The following is a 21,982-nucleotide window of genomic DNA, read 5'->3' on the forward strand; positions in this document are numbered from 1 at the left end:
GCAGCTGGGAGGAGACCTAATGTCGACCTAATCGAGGAGCTCAAATGGGAACACACCACCCACTTGAGGAGTGTCTAGCAATTATGGAATAATAATAGGCTACTTATCATTATTATGATTATTTTATAGAGCATTATGATTATTTATGAGTTCTTAACCCATTTTGGACTGATGCCGATTATAAAAAACGCACTCTAAATTCTGACCTATAAGTTTTCTGAAAAACTTCAAATATTTATAAAGCAGCATCAAATATTTTACATTTTTGAATACTGTACATATACTGTACAAAACCCCAAGAGGGGTTCCCATCCAGAAGGGTTGCAACACCAAAAGGGGTTCCCGCCATCATTGCGACCGAAAGTTGCAGTTAACTATGGAATCGTATACATTTCACGTCAGTGTGTCGGGCACCATATATGGTGCCCAGGTCTCGTGACATCATCGGGGATGGAGATGTGGAGGCCCTGATGTCATAGTAAATGCGACCTGCTGTCGCAGTTAAGCCCATATATGGAGATCCCTGATGTCATCAACATTGGCCAGCTACTCTACATCTGACCTCAAACCTCAAACCCTTGGATCTCAGAACCTGTTCTGACATTCCATATGTTGATCCTTCCCCATCCATCCTTCCTCTTCCTCTCCCTTTTGACTTATACCTGTCCATTCAAATTTCAAACTCTATAGAGCACCGAAGTCCTGACGTAACTCGCTCATCCCGACGATTCCCCTGGTTCGCGGAAGTAATTTCTCTATGGAGAATAACATGGGGTGATCTTAATATCGTCTACTATAAGCGTTGTGGTCCAACAATAAACAAGCTGTCTCTGCGTTATTGTCAGGGAGGTGTCTCTGTATCATTTGCAACAGTCAGTCACTCATATATGATACAGTCTGCTTCTAGCGAAAATCTAACTAATTCAGCAGCAGTAACATTAGCGTTTTCTCTCAGTCAGTTGATTCTTCATATCCATATGAGTGAAGCGGCCGGGATGACATGTTTATTTTTCAAACACAGTTGTTATATGAGGCGATCTAAAATCGCCTCAATGGGGATTTCAATGCAACTAAACAAATACATGAACCTGGGGACTGACGCCCTCTACTGAAAGTGACGTCAGACTTCTGTGCTCTATAGACAGGCCTGCCCCAAAGTTATTAGTGCAGCCGCGCCCGGCAGCCGGCGAAAACTAGAGTTCTCAACAGGCCCGGAAAATTAAGGCCCGGCCCTACCTGGGCCCTCATCAAACACTGTAGACTCAAGAGAATGTCCCCGCTACCACCCTTGGATCGCATATACTGTATGGAGCTGACCAGTTATGACATTCCATATGTTAATCTGACCTCATCAAACCCTGTACACTCGAGACATGCTCCTTATATGGCCAGTACATAATTCATTCCATGTTGATCTGACCCCTCGTGCCAAAGCGCCAGCCCTCGCCCAGCAGTCTGCCGTCAGGTTGTCGATTAGGCGGATGCGTGCACGCGACCTCTGGGCGCCCTCAGGCGTCTTACTGTGGTTATACTGTTATAAACAGATTATAATGCCATGCCATGTAATGTTTAGAATGGATTATATCACAGAGAAGATTGTCTGATGACCTGATGAACAATTGAACACTAGAGGGTCGAAACATTGCATTTTTTGCCTAAAGTAAGTCTCTTGTGGGGCAAGTGGGATGTTTCTTCTTCCCTTTAGAATGGAATACAGAAATGAGATGCATAGCCAGTACCAAATATTCTATCTATGACATTGGAAAAGAAAAGGTTTTCCAATGTTAAAACCCAAGCTTACATCAAAGTTTGCCTGTGCTCGTGCTCGCGGCTGTGTTTTGTTAGTTGTAGGCTCTCTGGATTGGTTCACCTCACAAGAATGTCTGGGGCTCATTAAAAGTAAGCCAGGAAACTGTTCTTTTCTGAAGAGCTTCGTTGTCCCGCTGCTCCCTCATCTTGGCTCAAACGCTTGAGTTTCAAAGATCCCAGGGATCCCCAGCCGGGAGCCAAAATGGAGGACAGCGGATCAGTTTCACATTACCCCTGTGTAGGAGGAGCCTGGTTTTCTGGAAGCTCTGGAACGGGAGAGAGCGAGTATGCGAGAGCGTAGCCGTAGAGGCGACTGGGAGTGGGGAAGGAGAGAAAAAATAAATAAAGCCAGCGATTGGGAAGAGTTCTGGAGGAAATTCTACGTTCAGTGAATTTAATCTGCTTGTCGATCGCACCAGAGAAGGACTGTGTGCATTCCTGAAATAACGTAACATTAAGCCGTTGCAGTTTTTCGGGATGTGAAGAGATCCTTGTTGCGGTGCCCACCTGGGTTTGTGTGCTGTAATCAAACCTACACATTATCCACTTGGTTCGTTTTTGCATTTCTTGATCAACGGTGTGCACAGCATTCTATGTGCGTCGGGGATTTTGACAGACAGGTGCTGCGGATAGACCTGCGAGTGGAGTTGTTTACTATGTTTGTTTGACAATCGTACGGTTGGCTTTGCTTGGATTATTAAACCGGGAAGCTCGGGGAAAGGTGGGGCCGAACCGGTGGACTGCCAGACGGATTATTCAAAAAACGCTCATTGAAGCTCCGCTGCTTGCCGATTCGCCCACAGCGACGCAGCGTTCGGGAAAACCGACGGGAGGCAGCTATTGGAATTTAGTGGGGGGGAAAAGCTCCCACTGCAACTCTTTTTTTAAGTGACTGGGCTTATTTCATAGCATATAGTGCTGTGTGCGCCAGTTATTTCTGTCAAACGTCAGCTGGTTGTGGCCTTTGTCTCCCTTTTAAACATACGGTTTTGGGACGCATATTTGGGGATAATTTCCCCAGCCGGGTTGGACCATGGCGGACGACGACATTCTCTTTGAAGATGTATACGAGCTCTGTGAGGTCATTGGGAAGTAAGTATCAGGTTGCGGTTTATTCCATTGTGTTGTAGCTTTGCTCTCTATGTCTGTGGTATTACATTTCTCACGCTATATGTCTCACGCCGGGCTCTCAAATTAAATACGCACACGTTAGGGCATAGGGCTACTGTGACATGCATTGGACATGACAACAACTGTTTCATTTTCATGTCTAAATCTGAGTGAGTCAGCCGAGCTAGCTAACCCACATTTCGGCTATTCGCAATAATAATAATAATAATAATGATAATAATGTGGGTTGGACTAGGTACTTCCACTGTAGTAGCCTATGTTGTTCTATGTGTTCGGCGCTTTCATCTTCTGTCAGTTGGCGACTTGATGTAGAGATTGGGCATTAGGCTACTAGTCGAGGCACAGACCATGAGTCATGATCCACATTGTTATGGTCATCGTTAGCAACCCGAGGCTCATCTTAACCACTTTCAAATAGTATTGGCTGTCCCAACGGGTTGACTGTTGACATACATTTTTGTGGTGCTTTGCAATCATTAACACTATGGCAATTCATTGCATTCACGTTGAGTTTTGTATATCCCTGCCTCAGACTCGAATTGTTATGAACCCTGTCTGTCTGTCTGTCTGTCCTTATTTTACCTGGAACAAGATTAACATCATTGCTCATGGGTCTAAGTTAGTAATTATACACAGTTAGTGGGAAATGGAATGTTATTACAACGTGATTACCATCCCATACACAGGCGTACGCATGCAATCAACGTCCCAACGCTGTGTGTGGAATGGCACTGGCAGTCAGTATAGTAGATAACCTACCAGTCATTACATTAGCATGCTCCCAGCAAGCATAGCACAAGCCTACTAGATTGAGCATCCACCCAGACAGCTTTTTACAAACCAATTGAATGTACTCCTGTTCTATTTCTCACCCGTGGTCTTACAAAAATGTCTGGAGTAACCCTGCAAGATAACAAACGTCATATTACCGTACTGAGACAGAGGAACAAAAAAACAAAACAAACACAGTACATTTAGATTCACCTCCCATCAAGTATACTATAAGTACACTAAAATTTGGTCTTGAGCTGACGAAGACTGTGACTGTTTGAGGAGGAGGCTAATATTTTGGTTTCAGGCAAGCCATGGAACCTCCATCATATATCTAACTCATTGGTTCTCAACCTTTTCAGCCACGACCCCCAACATAATCATATTTGAACTGGGACCCCCCCCCCATCCTGACAAGTACTTGGAATTGTAGGAGTTGAAGCATTACATTCATAGTTTGACTTGGCTCCACACATAAATATCGTGAAAATTGCTGATCTGCAAGCTCACAATGCCTCGTAGTGAGCTTATAGAGTTGGCTATTTTAATCTTTTTGCCTCTTTCTTGGGTAATTAATAAGGTCTTATAAGTACTTAAATTGTCACTTACAGTACGTTTTAACAGCGGGCGACAGGCTACAGCCAGACGAATTTTCCGGAAGTGCATTATTTGTCAATGGGACCCGGCGACTACTGGCGATAGCAGGCGAACAGGCGATGGTCCAAATGTGGCCGGAGGAACATCGGTCCGAAAATATGAAAATACTTAATGTTTTGGGGCGACGTCGTCCGGCCGTAGTGGTCGATTGCAGCCAACAAAAATCAAGTGTCACTCACCGTTCTCCTGCTGTTAAAACGCACTGTTAGAGATGTGCAGATACCCTGGCCTGTTGTCTATACGGTACACCTATACTGTTGGTTTGTTTACTGTGGAGTGAGAAAAACAAAACAATGTTGCACATTAAGGAAATCATCTGGGGACCCCTAAAATAAATCCCGACCCACAGGTTGAGGACCACTGATCTAACTACTGGATTGAAGCGCTTCATCGGTGTAGTACAAACGGAGAGCTCTTGGCAGGCCTGCTGACAGACTCATGCAGGTCACACTCAGTCAGACAGAGTGACTTGTTAAAAGGGGGCTGCCGCAGAGCCAGAAGACAGTTGACTGTTTGACAGGGGGGAACGGGGGGCCTGCGTTGTACATGTTTAGGCAAGCCTGAAAATGGAGCGCTCTCTTTATTGCACACAGTGACAGATACATGCATGCGTGTGTGTGTGTGTGTGTGTGTGTGTGTGCACAGAAAGAACCCAGCCCACACACACACAAAGGCTTTGTCACAGAAATACTCACAGAAACACTCACTCTCCCGCTATTGACATGGTTCCTTCCTGCTCCAAATATGAAGCACACTGGTGGGAATGATAACCACCACCACACAGAGTTAAGTTAATGTGCCTCCATCCTCCTTATGTAATTATGTTTGAGGACGGAGCGGATGGACCCTCCTATAGAACAGGTCCTGCCAGTGTGACTGCAGGCATGGTATACGTAAGGCGTAAAGGACAAGAGGATGAGAGTAAAGTCAAATACTTGCACAACATTATACACACACACTCTCTACTACTTGGTAGTATCCTGTTACCTGACTCAACGGCAGCGCTGCTCATTGTTTTTGACAGATCGACTGTGATTTAGGGTTTTTTTTGGAGCAGAGGGAGGGAGCAGTCTTTTATCTTTTTTTTGCCTGCTGATCTCTCTACAGTACGTTGCTGCTGCCTCAGTTTCCTTGAAGTAGTAATTGTGTTGTGGTATGTTAATGTTATAGAGAGAAGGGATTAAACGGAGGGAAACCCAACGAATGACAATTCAAAGAATGCATTACTTAAAAGCCTTTAGGATAGACCCATGTAGTTGTACTAGTACTAGTACTGTAGATCAGCAATCCCCAAACCTTTTTGGCCATGCATTGCACCCCCTGTTACCTCCTGACTTAGCTGATGCACCCCCCAACGCACATTGTATTTCTCAGAAAATTATATATCCCATAGATAAAATGTATAACATATATAGCATTTAAAAAAAAGAAGAAATTGTACCATTGCTGTGACGGCTGTGCCTCTGTTGCAGAGCTACGTGTTTTACTGGTTTGTTTTAAATCTAAAACTGCCATTACCCTTTTTCATGTCACACACCCCCTAGACTCCTAGAGGGCTTTCGCTCATGGCCTGTATAATAATTTAGGTCATCCTTAACTTGAAAAGTAGTGTTTGTTGTGAGATTTTTGAATGCCCCAGTATGTATTAGACTGAGTAGTGAGTATACACTATACAGGATTTATTTAGGTATGTAGACTTCATGAACTGTGCAGTCATTTTGTGTGAATTTGTGGCATTTAAGGCGCCTATAAGCTCTTGTTTTAAGAAACTGACCTCGGACACATCCTGTCTATCTTTCTGTCGGCCTTGTGTGTGCGGCGTCTGTCTGTCTGTCTGTCTGTCTGTCTGTCTGCTCTAATGCTAAGAGAAAGGTAGATGTCGGTCGAATATAGATAGAATATAGAACGAGAGTATATAAAAGGAGGGGAGGGGTGGAGTGAAGAGAAGGGAGCAAGGGAGGTCAGGGGTACTGTAGATGGAACCAGTCCATTACTCACACATTAAGGGATTCACTGTGCCTAGTCTGCCTTCAGGCTAGCCTTTTTTTATAGTTTGTTCACAAAACAATCATGGATTTGTGTGCGTTTCTCACAGTGTGAACCGTGACTAACCGCAGCAGCATGCTCAGATTTAGCTTGCTTTTTAGAGCTCTTCACAAATATGTGCTGCTGCCCTAACTGATAACAGCAGATCTGCCAATGATAATGCACACACGACCACAAGTTTCTCATTAGTACTCTTATTTAGGCCAGGTTATATGGAACAGTTATTATATTACAATTACATTGAGCCCTGGTGAACGTCTACAATATGGATCTTTCAGTAACAATGTGAGTGGTCTCACAAAAAACATGCAGTAATCCTGGTCTCTAAACTGCCTCCCCCTGGCCAGCTGGGGCGCCTGATGGAGGGGAAAGGAACTGGTTGGAATAACGTGTTCCTTCCACGCGCTATACGTCCAACCAGGGAAACTACCCCCTGTCCGGTGTAAAGGAGCGACTTGGACACTCGGGCATGAAGGAAGAATGAGTTCAAGTCCGTTGCTCTCCCCAGGTTGGCGGAGAGTGTGTAGAGTCCAGGATCACATTAGATAATTGACAAAGGGGTGAAAAATGGGTTACAAAATCGTGGGATAAAAATGAAGAGAAAAAAAACATTGTGAGTGGTCTTGAGTGAGTTGTGTGCATCTCATCTTGTGTTCATCATCTAACATCTTCTGTCTTCCCTCCCATTAAAACACGGGACTTCAAAAACTTTTAACGGCAGTTTGAAAGTGGTTAATGGAGAGCTAAACGGAACTTGATATTCTCCAACTGAATGGATCAATGGCCTTCCAGTCCCGACTGTGGATTTAACAATGGATATTTGCTGCACACACATTCAGTCACGTACGGCTGCTCCGCTCCACCATGAATGAAATTAATTACTCTTCATTTGCATACCTCGCACTCACAGCCTAGTGAGTCTCTGAGACTTGGGGGGGGGGGGGGGGGGGGGGCTCTTGGACAAAGCCTGAATGTCATTAAAACAAACTGTGGGACCAAGGAGTTGTGTGTATCTAGTTTGTCACGCTGCAGGAGGTTCCACAGTTGTTTATAAGCCTCAGGCATAGCCTCAGATTTGTGAATGTGTGTGTGGTCATCTTTCAAAGCCTGTCGTTCATTGGGAATGGCGATTTGGGCCCCTTTTCCCAAAACCCCCCATTTCAGGTCATTATGTAAGAAATTATGATATTGCAGAAAGGTCGAGGCAGACAGTGTGTATATGCATGTGTTGTGCATGTATGTGTGAATGCTCGCATGCATGCGCATGCCCCTTCCTATCCTCCACCTCTGCTGGGAGTAAGGACAGCATTTCCCTTTGCTAAGCAGCACAGCGGAAACCCCTTCCAGCTTGGATAATTGTGTTTTCATCATTCTTTTTATGTTTGTGTTTTATATGACACAAACATTATAAGCCTATATAATGGGGTCAGTAGAGTGTGTGTGTGTGTGTGTGTGTGTGTGTGCATGTCCGTCCTCCGCCCTTGATGCAGCGTGTGAAACACTGACCTACATTAGCAGGGAACACCAGCACAAAAGCCCCTGCTCTGAGAGAGTTAGCCCGGGGCAATGGGTGCTGAATGATGGAGAGAGCTAGCTACGTTTAGCTACCGCCTGGCTTGAACTGTGGTCAGCAGCATCGCTGCACGTTGATGAATTGGCTGGGCAATGCTAACTGCCCTAGCCAGGCCGCGGTACGGCTTTAGGCCTATGGGCTGTGGGTCAGTAGGTTAAAGCCTGCTCTATTTACGCTGTCAAGAACTGTGTTGTCTTTTGAAATAAGCAGCTGTCAATCGTCTACCGTGTGCACTCTGTGGGGTGTTTCCCTCATCATAATGGAGAATCCACTTCCACGCTGTTGAGTCCATTGGAATACAGTACTAGTACATATGTTTGTTTTCAGCGGTGCGGCGCTCCCCTCTACTGTGGCTGTTTTTGATGCCTGCTGGGAAGAGATGGTCATGTTTGTTGTCTGATCTCCCTTTTAAAAATAATAAATACATAAATTAGACCCTGGTGTTTTCTTCCCCTTTTTTTACTAGCACATAACAGATTTATTTTCCCGGAACACCTACGCTGTCATAACGGTTATGACTGAATGGGGTTCTTTGCTCTCAGGTGAATACACACGTGGTGTAGTCCTCGGGGCTTTTGCCGATACTGTGTGTGTATTATATGTGCACACTTTGCATTGTGGGAGCTTGTCTTCTCAGTGGGGATTTAGTGGGGAGGGGATGGTCGGCCGAAAGGCTGCTTTCAGCAGCACGCACAATTACACATACGTGATACAGCACAGTGTTCTCACTCTCAGCCGTTAAAATATTTATCCGTCCTCATCAAGCGGTAGAGAAACAACCTGGAGAAGAGAAGACTCCAGCCAGCAGCTCTCTCTGTGTGCAGTGACAAGGAAAAGAGAAAAAAGATGCATGCCATGCTGAACATGTAGTAAAATCCCCTCTGGAGCAAGGTTCAACATCTGGAAGGGGGGAGTGTATTCAGCCCCAGCATGGACATTCATACCACTTCCACAATAAAAACGTGTCGCGTGGCTTTTTGAGCTTGTAGATCTGTTATTTTTGCAATCTATCTATAAATGTACCAAGTCTCTGAGTATAGCCGCATAGCCAGGTGACGCATGGATCTCACACTTCCATCGTTACCGACTCGGCACTCTACATCAGTCTAGTTTGAATAACATTTTCTTTTTTCTTATCTTTTTTGAGTGGTGCAACCACTCCAAGGAACAGCAATGTCCGTGTCCGCCTATGTGTCGTCCGCCTATGTGTCCGTGTGACATTAATGAGCACGAGTATGACTAGTACCAGTAGGGGCGCTGTTGTGCCAGAAACAGAGAGAGAGAGAGAGTGCTGCACTGTTGCCTGCTAATGAGAGAGCGAGAAAGAGAGGGGGGGAAGGGGGGGGGGGGGGGGGGGGGGGGGGGGGGGAGTTGCACCACTCAGTTCACACAGGTGTGATTTTTCTTTAGCTTTTGCTATTTTTGAATTGGAATCCTGAAAAGTATCATGTTTATTTAGTTTCAAATACATTTAGTTATAGCTTAGGCTACTTATGTTAAGTTTATGCAAATACATTGGACATAAAAAAAAGACAATAACATACTAATAATACTAGTCATTAAGCTACTAATCTAGACTAGAAGTAATTAAAGGGGTTGGGTTCATGTTTGGAATTGTACCCGCCCTCTCATAGAGTTATAAAGGATAGAGGGCGGACTGCCCGCCCCCCTGCTATTCATTTAGAATCTAAATGAATAGCCACTGAGCAACATCCATCAAAATTTTAGATGGATGTTGCTCAGTGCCGTTTTGAAGCACCCGGAAGAACAGTCTACTTCTAAAATGTGGAAGTGCTCAATGCTTAAACCTTAGCCTCGCGGGGTTTTCCTCATGCTAAATGCAAAGGCCCGCCTGCATTCTCAACTCTGACCAGTAGGGCTCTGTTAAGCGCTTCAACACTGGATAGCCTTCCCTGGGGGCTTGGCCCCTCTAGGCCAAAAATCACACACAGGCTGGGGCAGGCTACTTTAAAATGGACCACCTCAGCATGGGTAGCTGTTTTGCCGCTAACTGCCAATTGCTGGTTGTTCCAGGTCACTACACCGCGGAGATTCTTCACAGATAACGGTGCATGCTGTTTGATTGCCTCCTCGGCATGATCGGAATTCAGAATCGTAAAAGAATGAACGCTGGGGGAAAATATCTTCAGTATCTTATAGTTCCTGGATCCGAACCATCATAGAGCAGAACAGGAAGGAAGCAGGAAGATGGCACTCTGATCTGATGATAGCTCATAAACGGCGCCGTGATCTGTTGTGAGCTTGTAGATCAGCTATTTTCACGATAATGTTGTTCGTCTTTTTACACTTTTGGTGGCTTTGCCTATTAATGACATGCCTGAAATGGGGATTGATTCTTTTATAATCGATAAGTTGGATGAATTGTTGCAACCCTAGTCTCCATTCCATTGTTCCCCCCCCCCCCCACACACACACACACACACACACACACACACACACACACACACACACACACACACACACACACACACACACACTTTTGCTTTCGTTACAGTGCTCACATGTGTTCCTTTTTGTGACTGTAGTGGTTTGTGGTGTTTCTGAGTCGGGGATCAAACCACGAGCTAGTAGCTGACGCAGCCTGTTGGTATTTTAGGAATACACTTCTCCTTCCGTTCTCCCCTTTCTCTGTTTATTTTCTCGGTCTTACTTTCTCTCTCTATTGGGGCCTTTTCAATCTAAAGTCATTTCCGCCCTGCCTGCCAAAGCACACACTGTCACCTGGGTTACGGCTGGGGCTTACCCTGAAAAACAACACACACACACACACACACACACACACACACACACACACACAGCTAAAAGTGCACAGATTTAACACACTTTCTAATTGGGGAACAAATTTAGAAAAGTGCTTTTTTTTAAATAAATAAAACATTAGACGTCACTGACTTCGGTTGGTTATAGCTCTTGTTGTGAGTGTCGGGTGCTGGCGTCGGGGGAGCTGGGAGCAAGTGGGTCTAAAGCAAACATATGGTCCAAGTGACAGTAGGAACTGTTTGTTTAGTGGCCAGGAAAGAGAGGGAGACAAGGAAAGGCCGGAGCCGTGATCCCTCCCACGCGGCCAAAGATGGCTTGCAGATGTCAAAAAAAGCCTCGTCATGTTTTGTATTTTCAAATTACAATTTGTCTATGCTCTTCTCCAGAATCGGAGTAAGTGGCATGAACCCTATAGTCAACAAATGACAAATAAATGGTAAAAGTGAGTAAGAAAACAGAAACTGGGCAACAAGAAATAATACAATGAATTAGGTACTAGTAGGGGTTGCTAGGGGGGTGAGGTGAGTTTTCAGACTGGTGGAAGAGTGAGTCTGCAGACTTTGACCGAGGGGGAGACTCGACTCGGGGAGGTCATTCCACAGCTTGGGAGCCAGGAGGGTCTGGGGATGCTCCTTGGAGCATTGGCCAGCGTGTCACAGCCAGGGAAGAGAGGGACAGGCTTCTGCCTCCTGTGTTCGCTGATCTAGGTGTTCGGTAACTGGTGACGGTGATTTAGGATTGGATTAAGGAGTCTGGTAAACTCTGGTGAGGAAAGGTTTGATCCTCCAGATTTTGTACGGTGCAAACCTTACCTTGAAGGACGGCTGACTATATCCAGGACCGCTTCCAGCTTCTTGGTATTTGGAACAGGAGCCACTGTTTGTAAGCATATGGCCTCTAGCTGTTGGACTTGATGGCATGTTCAAATAGTTTATTTTCCCCCTCTATAGTTGAGTTGGCACTATTCATTAGGAATAGGAACTTTGCCAGGGCTGTTGAACGGTGTTACAGATGTCAGATTCCCCTTGTTGCCCAGGTTATGTGCCCATACTGTACACACTCCTAAGCACCGCGCTTGCAAAGCATTTGACTGGAAACATGGCCTTCAGGCTACTGTAGCTTATTGTCAACTATCCCCATGATGATGTAGAGGCTTCCAGTTTGTGATTGTGTCATATGCGCGTAAATACCGGTATTCAAATTCTTGCGTACATGCCACAGACATATGCGCATAATGATGAGTTATGACCACACTTTGCCTCCAGGCATCTCACAGCAGTGGGCGTCATTGTCACTGGCACCAGCCTGCCAGGCCTCACACTACACTTTGCTAAAGTGGATTTCTCTATTCATTTGTTTTTCCAAAAGCCTTGACATTCCCATTAATGCATCATAAAACATATTTATTTTTGTAAGATTTATTTCAGAATTCAGATAGTGTACACATAAAAGGGCAGAGAGAGAGGAAAGGCATGCAAGACAAGACGGGTCACATTCAAACAGGGACAATCCGTGCAGTGTCTGTGTACTAACCTTCAGGACAATAAAGACTATTATTATTATTATAATACATATTTATAGCACTAAAGTTTTAGTGCTATATAGCAATATCTTTATATATAATTTTGGGGTCTAATGGTCCAGGCGCATGCCACATAATAGGCTCTGGCCTGACAGCGCATTGCGTGTTCGAGTCCCATTCATGATGACCTTTGCTGCATGTCTCTCCCCCCTCTCTCTCTCTCTCTCTCCCTCTTTCCTGTCCGTCTTCACTGTAACTATCAATAACGGCACAAAAAATTATATAATACCAATTATTTATATATATATATATATATATATATATATACTGTATATATAATTATATCATTATGTTATTGTTGATTAGTAACCTTTACTACGAGGTATGTTTAACTTGTAAGGATTGTGAAATCGTGGAGTGAGCAACACCGCTAAACGTGTGGGTAGCACCCTCCATAGATTGGCCAAAATCCTCAAATGAGCATCTGTAAATTGTGGGAGTCTTGAGAAATTAGAAACTATTATGTGACTAATGTGTATTTGGGGCTGGTTCCCCTCAAGTCCCTGGTCGTCTGTGGTACCTCTGCAAATGATCTTTTTTTACCAACCTATAAAAACGGCACCGCTCTAACGAGCCATTTGCCCATTAAAGTTCATATTGCCTGTTAGTTGGGGGGCATCTTGTTTCTCTCTCCACTCCTACTGTGCGTGCACGTGTGTGTTGTTATTAATCACAATCAAATAATTAAAAGAGTCGCTAATGAAGAATTTACACAAGTTCCGGCTGGTGATAAATCTTCTAAATGTGTTTCTGTATTTTGTTGCCATTTTAATTTAATTTTTCTTTAAAACCTTGATGAAAAGGTTATTTTCATTGTGAAATATAGGAACTTAAAGTGTATTGTTGCAAACCAGCACACAATTGATTGGACATTAAAATGCAGAAGGCCCACCCATCTGACTACTTAACACTGCACCAACAATTCTGGAGTGCACATAAATGATATGCTGGTGCACCTAAATGAAAAAAATAGGTGCACCAGTGCAAACAATTTAAAAAGTTAGTCTGGACTCTGGAGCTCTGCTAGGCTATGTCCATGCCTGCATGTGTGTGTGTGCAAGCTTGTGTGCACAATCCTACATGCCCATGTGCTTTTATTATTGTCTTCTGTGTACTGTAGCTTTCTGCATATTCAGACGAGTCTGATGATGCATTGTGACTTTGGCGGATACTGGATAGTGAACCAGGATAAATGAAAGCCATTTGTTGCAGTCAATTCCCCATTAGTGTTTTGGTGTGTAAACATAATTGTTGATCTGAACAGGAATAATGGCTACTTCAGAAAGAGGAAGTGTTTGTCTCATGAAGCGTTGATAAACCCTGATCATCCTCTGCACGGACGCCTTCCAGACAATGGCTTCTATTGATTAGATGGAGAGGTGTGTGTGTGTGTGTGTGTGTGTGTGTGTGTGTGTGTGTGTGTGTGTGTGTGTGTGTGTGTGTGTGTGTGCGCGCGTGTTGGGGTAGATTTGTGACAGAGAATCCCTTTAATGAGCCAAATGCTGTTTAACATAAATGCATCGCACACAAATGTACATTCACAAACACACACTCGTTAAAGGTTGAGAGCTAACGGCCAAGTCATCTTCTGACCCTGCATGTGTCCTTGAGCTTGATGTGTGTGAGCCTGAGGCCATCATTGTCTAACGATAATTCACATCTTGACAATGTGCATATATAGTCGGTTACCGGAGTTCGCCTGTTCTCCCCGTGTTCCTGTGGGGTTCCTTTGGTAGTTCCAGTTCATTGGAGCTCGTCCCAAGGTGGCAGCGGAGATAAGCTACCCACCTCTTAGTCAGGAGGACGGGTTGTGTGTGACACACATACACTGTGTGACATTTTGCCAGATGAACTTTGCACATTGCACATAAAGTACAATGCCCATTGTCATGGACTGCATGGAGTATAGGTCAAATACATGCTACATTGTATGTGTATTGTATATGTGTGAGGCTGAGAGATGTATAGGGCTCTATTTCTGTCCATGCTATGCTAAACCCCTTATCCCTAAACTACTTTGCCTTATTTATTATTTAGGAAAACATTTTTGAATAGTTAAAATAGCCAATCTATATCGACACGTGAGCTTGTAGACTATTCAAAAAGGTTTTTCAAAATGGTAAAAAAAAAGAAAAGGCAAAGTATTATAGGGATAAGGGGTTTAGCATGGACGAACATAGGATTATCTCACCCCTAATTTAATGACACAAGTTTCACAAGCTGCGAGTGTCCCTGGGTGGAATGTAGCACCTCACTCCAAGTACATCGGGTGGGCGTGAGAAATAGGAGAATGTGTAAAGGATGGAAGTAGCACTGAGACAGAGAGGACTGGAGAGAAATACTCAAAACCAGTGTTGTTTGGAGGGCTAGCCATGCAATTGCAACAGGCATCCAGTGGCTAAGGCTGTGTTGAGGAGGACTAGCCATGCAACAGGCATCCAGTGAATTATTTGGAGGGTTAGCCGTGCAACAGGGATCCAGTGAATTGTTTGGAGGGCTAGCCATGCAACAGGGATCCAGTGGCTAAAGCCCAAACCACACCAAAGGGTCGCGTTGGGACTGTTTTTAAGGTAGACTACACCAATGCAACTGATTGCAACTCAATGAGTTGCATTGGTGTGGTCTACCTTAAAAAAACGTTTTGTCCCAACCCGCCCCTTTGGTGTGGTTTGGGGCTTTCTAAGGCTGTGTTGACATATTGTCTGACAGATGGGTGACACATGTTCTATGTTCCAGCCCCACTGCCACTGGGACCGTGCGACGAGAGGCAGGGCCTGCTTTGAGAAAACCTCATTGTCTCAGTAAACCACCAGTCTCACAGAACAATGAACCATTAACACTTGTGTGTGTGTTACCCCTTCCCGGTGTGTTTAGACCTTATTTATATTGTGCATCATATATTATATATTATTCAAGTGTTGTGTTTTGTTCATTCTCTATGGTGGTAAAACTCCCAGCTCACCAAGTGTGGAGCGAGGTCACAAAACACAACTTGTGCATTTCCCAGCACAGCCTAATTACGTTGGATTTGGTTTCATCCGTTCCCCTTCCCTCAGTCCTTGCCCCGAGCAGCCCATTGAAAGTTGTACTGGGTATATGGGCGTGTGTGTATAGAGTTATGTAATATGTACATATTATTATGTGTATTATATACAATTTCTCAAAACTGAGCTATAGGTAAAGCACAGAATAGCGTGACAATTCTATTTCATATATGGTTATCTCTCTCGTGCTCTCTCTATCGCTCTCTCTCCCTCATTTCCTCTCTCTCTCCACCCACAGTGTCAACAACAGTCAAGTTTAGTGGATTTGATAAGCTCCAGGTCGTCAGCCCCATGGACTTGTAGCTGAGACCCGGGAGTAGTCTGGCCCACGCAGCTTTACTGATAGCAGCATTCATGCTGCTCGACAATCAAGCAGCTTGTTAGCTCAGTGGGTTGGACTTATTTTTTTATATGTTTTTGAGGGGAGCTATCCCACTCGATGTCTGGCTTTTGAAATTAAGTCACGTGGCAGCCAAGTCTATGGACTTTATTTTTTTTGTTCAGAGCACTTTATTACGTCATAATGGTACAGCCAAGTCTATGGACTTGTTTGGAGCCCTTCACCAGGCTGTTAATCGAAATGCATTGTGATGTCCGGTTTATGATTTAGAAACGGCTCTTGACCTGATCCACCATTGAATTCAAAATAAAAATGGACAAGTTTATGCTTGAGCTCAGTTCGACGTTCAACATTGTAATAGCCCTGTCACGGGGCAGCCCTTGCCCTATACAGTACATACAGTAAATACACTGAGGACAATGTACACTCCTACAGTACACAGCAGCTTCCATTTGACTAACCTTGCCGGCCGGCTTTTGGAAATGACAGTGTGGAAGTGCTCGTCATAGACAGTGGTACATCCTGGTATTTCCCAATGCATTTTAATGTTTGTGTTAGTGTTCTGTTTATTGATTGATTGGTCACCTCATCAGTGCGGGCACGCCTCTCTAAATTGGAGGGTGCCAAGTATTGTAGAGGAGGAGGGGTGTGTTGTCTGTCTGTATTTAAGAGCAATAGTTTATTCTGTTGAATATAATGTTGGGTGAGAAATGTAACTTATATTATGTCATGGGCTATGAGACTATATAGCTGGGTTAATGACTGTTAATTGATTGCATGCCATGTGGTAGGATCCACTCCCTATAAGAGGGAGACTGCAGGGGCATTCAGTTAGTTGGGCTTGGAGCAACAAGCTGTAAGAACCTAGGGGAGAGCTGCCAGGGCCCTTGTCTCCTGTTAAACAGTGTCTTAAGTTCCTAGGTTGTTTTCATTAGTTTAGTTTGCTGTGTCAAGTAAGTATTGGTTTCATTTTTGGTAAAGTCTTATCTTGATTTGTTATTTAAGGCCTTCACTTTTTACAGTATACTGCACTGTAATTGTTGTTGGAGGATTCGTTTGGGAGAAAATAAAACGCCCAAACTTAGCATCTCTGGACTCTGGACACATTTTTGGAGCCTTGACCAATGACCAATGGTCAACTTCACAAGCCCCAATTTCCCAAAACAGATACTGTAACTGCGAAACGTGGCACTGCCCCCCCCCCCCCCCCCCCCCCCATCACACACACACTTTATGAAGGCCAGGAGGTCGAATGAGCCGTCAAAAATCAGGGCAGACTGCAGAGGTGTGTGCAAGGAATCGTTTTCATGTTGTCTCGTCTATGTACTTGACTTTTGGGAGTTTGTGAGTCCCAGCACCATGATAAGAAGATACAGTGATGAATGTGTCCATTTTGGACTGAGGTCGATAAAAAAAAAAAAATGCTTCTAAATCCTAACATTTTTCACAAACGTTCGCTCCGAAAGAATATATATTCAAAGATTTGCGGCTTTCACGACTTTAAAAAAAATAGCAGACCTACAAGCTCGTAGCTTGTATGAGCCTGTAGAACCGAGTGGCGCGCTACGAGCTTGTAGGTCTGCTATTTTTCAAAAATCAAAGAACGACTGACAGAAACATAGCTTTTTCAGAAAACTGTCAGGATGTAGAAGACATTTTTATAATCTGATCTCAGGTCAAAATGGGTTTTAAAACACCAAAAGGGGTTCCCGTCCCCCAAAATGGGTTAAATCGGCCTTATGGTGGCCTATACACTTCCAACACAAGCTTCATGACTCCCACGCTCACACGCGTCGTGCATGCATACGCCCAACGCCTGCCTGTGCAGACATGATCCACACACAATGTCAGCTCTCTCTTATTGGCCTCTTTTGTTGTGACTCCTACTCATGTCCTTGTACCACGTCACCAGTGCACTGTACATGCTCCCTTTCACTACAGTCATTCATACAGTCGGCCAGTAGAGCCTTTTGTTACTCATTTGTCCTGTGTTCCTTTGGGCTTTCCCGTTTAAGAGCCATAAACGTCAGGACGTCTAATTGCCAATTAGGTACCGGATGCCACCATATTTTGAAAATTCCTCTAATCTGGTGTACATGCACACTACATGCATAATAGAATTACGAAATTCTTTCTTTCTTTATAATGGGAGAATTGGCACTCAAAGCCTAAACTGGTGACCACCAGGTGGCGCTGAAAGAGTTTTTAAATGTGCATGGAATGGAATTCTAGCTGGATGGAAAATGAGTGTTGGCTCACCTTTTGGCTATTTCTGCCCTGGCTGGGTCCATCTGGGCCATCGTGATGATGGGGGCGGGGGTTGAGTGAGCGCAGCCCGGTGCAACAAGGCCACTCCGGGGCATATGGTCAAAGAAGTGTGTGTGTGTGTGTGTGTGTGTGTGTGTGTGTGTGTGTGTGTGTGTGTGTGTGTGTGTGTGTGTGTGTGTGTGTGTGTGTGTGTGTGTGTGTGTGTGTGTGTGTGTGTGTGTGTGTGTGTGTGTGTGTGTGTGTGTGTGTGTGTGTGGCAGTCAGATAAACGTGTCCGGAAATATATTGGTTGCCACGGTGAAAGACATAGACCCACTAGGGCTGCAACTATCGATTATCTTCTTAGTGATTCTTTTATTGAAAAATGTTATGACTAATCGACTAATAGAAGTGTGTTTTTTAAATTCTGTATTTATCTTTTTGGTCTACAATTGGTTTTGTTTTGTTTGTTTTTTAAATAATCAACAAAATCGAGTTTGATTAATGACTTTTACCAATGTCGTGGAGAAATAGCTGCTCTATAAGAGCTTTTAGATGTGCTATTTCCACATGTTGTCATTTATTTTTTCTTCCAAATGTAATTATTTTGTATTAAAATGGATTATCAATCATTATTCTTGTGTGTGTGTTGCACCACTGAGGCCTGAGATACACATTCACAAATGCATATTACACACAGTATTCTTCCTTGTCAACCGCTCCGACATACAGTAAGTGCACTTCAGCACTTCATGAGCATCATAGTCATTCCATCTGTCATTCCAGCAGTGGTCCCTGCTGTTTTAACGCACCTTTGTTTGTTCATTTCATCTGTGATGAGTGTATTTGTGCTTACACAGCCTATAGTCTGCCAGGGCGGTATGAAGGAATGCCTAGTCGACTGGCCACGCACGTTCACAATCACACAGCTCCTCAAATATTTACCCTCTTCACTTTCAACCTGCCGGATAGACCTCTTCCAGCTGTTTGCAGCTGGGAGAGTGGAAGAGAGCGAGGGAGGATAGATAGAGAGAGAGAGATGGAAGTGGTGGAGAGCAGGATGAGTTGGTTTTCACAGGTGCACTCTGGGGAAAATGAGTCATTGAGAAGAGGTGGTGAGCAGGTATTGAACATGGTGTGTCAGAGCTGACAGTTGTCGATGGTACATCTGTTCAGACTCCAGGACTGACAGTCACTGTCTCATTGTGATCTACAAGAGAGAGCTCATAGCGCGCCACTGAGTGGCGCGCTACGAGCTTGTAGGTCTGCAATTTTTGAATTTTTTTTGAAAAACGACTGACATAGCTTTTTCAGAAAACTGTCAGGATGTAGAAGACATTTTTAGAATCTGATCTCAGGTCAGAATGAAAACTGTCAGGATGTAGAAGACATTTTTAGAATCTGATCTCAGGTCAGAATGGGTTAATGAGGGAAACTAATTATTTCAGTCAGCCAGTTCCGTGCTCCGTTTAACACCAGGCTTTATATTTTTTACTTTATATATTTATTGGTTGTCAGACGCATGCTTGCTTGATCAACACTCCCAACAGCAATTCCGCGACAGATTCGCTGTGTTGCTTAAATTGCTTTGTGTCTGTTGTAGCTGCCAGTGTGTGAATGCACCATTAAACACTTAGTTAGTTAATTGTTTGATATCGGAGCGCACCGCTCTACAGTCTAGGAGAGTCCATTGGGCAACTTTCGACGTCATTTCAGGTTGGTTCGTCATCAAAAGTGTCCCCCCTCCATTTCAATGGACCGGAGGCAAGATCTTCTGACGCTAATAACTCTGAATCGAAATCAATGATTCCAATTCTAACCAAAGATTGTGTTTTTGACGGCCCATGGTGGCTATAGTCGCGTTAGAAGAAATCATGCCTTGGGTGGTCAGCAATCCTCCCGCGGGCTTTTTGGTTAGATGCTATGCTATCTGCACAATCGGATGGAGTCCTGTGTCACCTTGAAATGGGCTCTGAAGCTGCAAATAGCTGGGCAGTGGGCACACCGATTTTACTGGTTCCAACTGACGCTGGGGTCATGGCGTTAATCAGGCGTGGGTTGTAACTGAACACCGTCTCTCTTCTGTGTGCATTCATGTGTAATATGATGCTGAGTGGCGTAGTATTTTACTGAGATTATCTGCAGACAGACAGACAGGCACGTGCACGCATGCACGTACGCATGCACGCACACTCGCACAGACGGACGGACAGAGAGACACACACACACACACACACACACACACTATGAAAATAATCATCTGTTCTCGGCTTTCGGCCAGTGGCAGACGCTGCATCAGAGCCTGACTTTTTGCCAGGTTGAAGTGCGACGTGTTCCTCACACATGCCTCAGCCTCTCTCCGTAGCTCGTGGTTTGAGAATTGCACTAGGCGCTGAATGTAAACTTGTAAGACAACACACTTTGGCTGACAAAACATGCTGTTTTGTCAGGCTCAGTCAGGCCTCATCCACAAACCACTGGAGTTTCGTGTGTATCTCCTTTTTCGACACGCTTTTGTGCCTAACTTACCTCTCCACTGTTTGCATTGCGTTACTTTGCTTTACATGTCTTTGGAATGCAGAACAGAGCAGCAGTGCTCTGCTAGCAGTGAGCCAAGTGGCATTGCGACTTACAGTAGATGGCTATCGGCTGTTAAAATGCTTTCTTGGGCATACGAGGGGAAAGCTGAGCTCTTGTCGGACGCTAATGATATGAGCGGCGTGACAATGGACAACCGCAGCTCCAAGTGAAGTGCAGGAGGAGGAAGTGTTTATTCAGCAGAGTGGCTGTTGAGACAAACTGTTAAATAATAGATAGGAGGGACCGACGGGTCCGACGGGACACGTCGTCCTCCCCTTGTTATGTCTAATAATAATAATAATGTGACGAGGAGAGTGAGAGAGGAGAGTGGAAGGGAGGTGGTGGTGTATCATTGTTTTGGGGACTGTGCTATCGTCTTGGTATGTGGCGTGGAGGGGAGGAGTGTTGAAATGTGCTGGGGGTCAGTATTTTATATCGTCACTGTGAAGCCTGTACCACTAGGCTAAACAGCAGGGTAACTGGGTTGAACTGAGTTTGACGCGTGCAGTGATTAATTCAATGTCCAGAGAGTTGTGTTAATTTTGGATATGTCAATCCATTTATTGATATCCACTTTCTTTCAGCAGTAGTATTCAACGTAAATAAACTGTAAACTTTAAACAAACAAACAACTGAACCTGTCGACCACGCACGGTCGAAAACTGTGTCGTCTTCCCCTGTCGCACCTGAGTGCCATCACACTGACAGGTAATGAGGGTTTCTATGACAACCACCCACCATTCTGACTGACTGATTCCCATGACGTCATTGTAAAGAAGGACATGTTAACTCATCATTAATTAGTTTAAATAAACAAAACAAAATAAACAAAAAGCATTTTGGCTCCAACAGTCACTATTGGGTTGAAATCCGCAGCACAAAGCGAGCCACTTACAACAGTTGGCGAATGTTAGGAGCCAACTGTCTGGAGCTACAGGAAAGGCATCCCGGAACACAGTGATTGAAGAGTATACCAACAAAAGAACGTCGGAAACCAACAGCTGAGAGGTTGTGACATACAACTGACCCAAAAAAAGGAGGTGGGGGACACACACAGATGCCACAGTTCTTTGTTGCTGATGGTGATCTGGAGGATTCGGTGTTGACTGGATTTTGTTTGTTTGCACTGTAACAACACTTTAGCTTGTGCATTCATTTAGTCTTGAACAGCTTGAAATACTAAACACATACCACCCACACATCCAAACGGTTGCCTTGGGTTGGAAAGTATATTGTTTGCACTCTCGGTAGCAAGTGTGTGTGCGTGCGTGGGTGCGTGCGTGCATTGTTTTTTGTTTACTCAGATGTCTGGTACAGGGGCTTGTCCCCAGCCAAGTCCCCCAGCCTGCTGTGCGGGACTGTTTGTGTGAGGAGTTATCAATAAGTAATTAATAGCTAAAGACCATCCGGCATTTGTACCT

General features: G+C 44.4%; 1 protein-coding gene across 7 annotated transcripts in view; it reads left to right on the forward strand.

The window, feature by feature from the left end:
- The first annotated feature begins 2,095 nt into the window (after window positions 1-2,095).
- Window positions 2,096-21,982, forward strand: part of caska (calcium/calmodulin-dependent serine protein kinase a) — a 134,818-nt gene continuing 114,931 nt past the window's right edge. For all 7 annotated transcript variants that reach the window (XM_083775894.1, XM_083775895.1, XM_083775897.1 and 4 more), the window contains exon 1: window positions 2,096-2,901. In XM_083775894.1, coding sequence (XP_083632020.1) covers window positions 2,843-2,901 — 59 coding nt within the window. In that variant the 5' untranslated portion in view covers window positions 2,096-2,842. The remainder of the gene's footprint in view (window positions 2,902-21,982) is intronic.

Source organism: Protomyctophum parallelum, assembly GCF_964188405.1.
Source record: "Protomyctophum parallelum genome assembly, chromosome: 11".
NCBI lineage: Eukaryota > Metazoa > Chordata > Actinopteri > Myctophiformes > Myctophidae > Protomyctophum > Protomyctophum parallelum.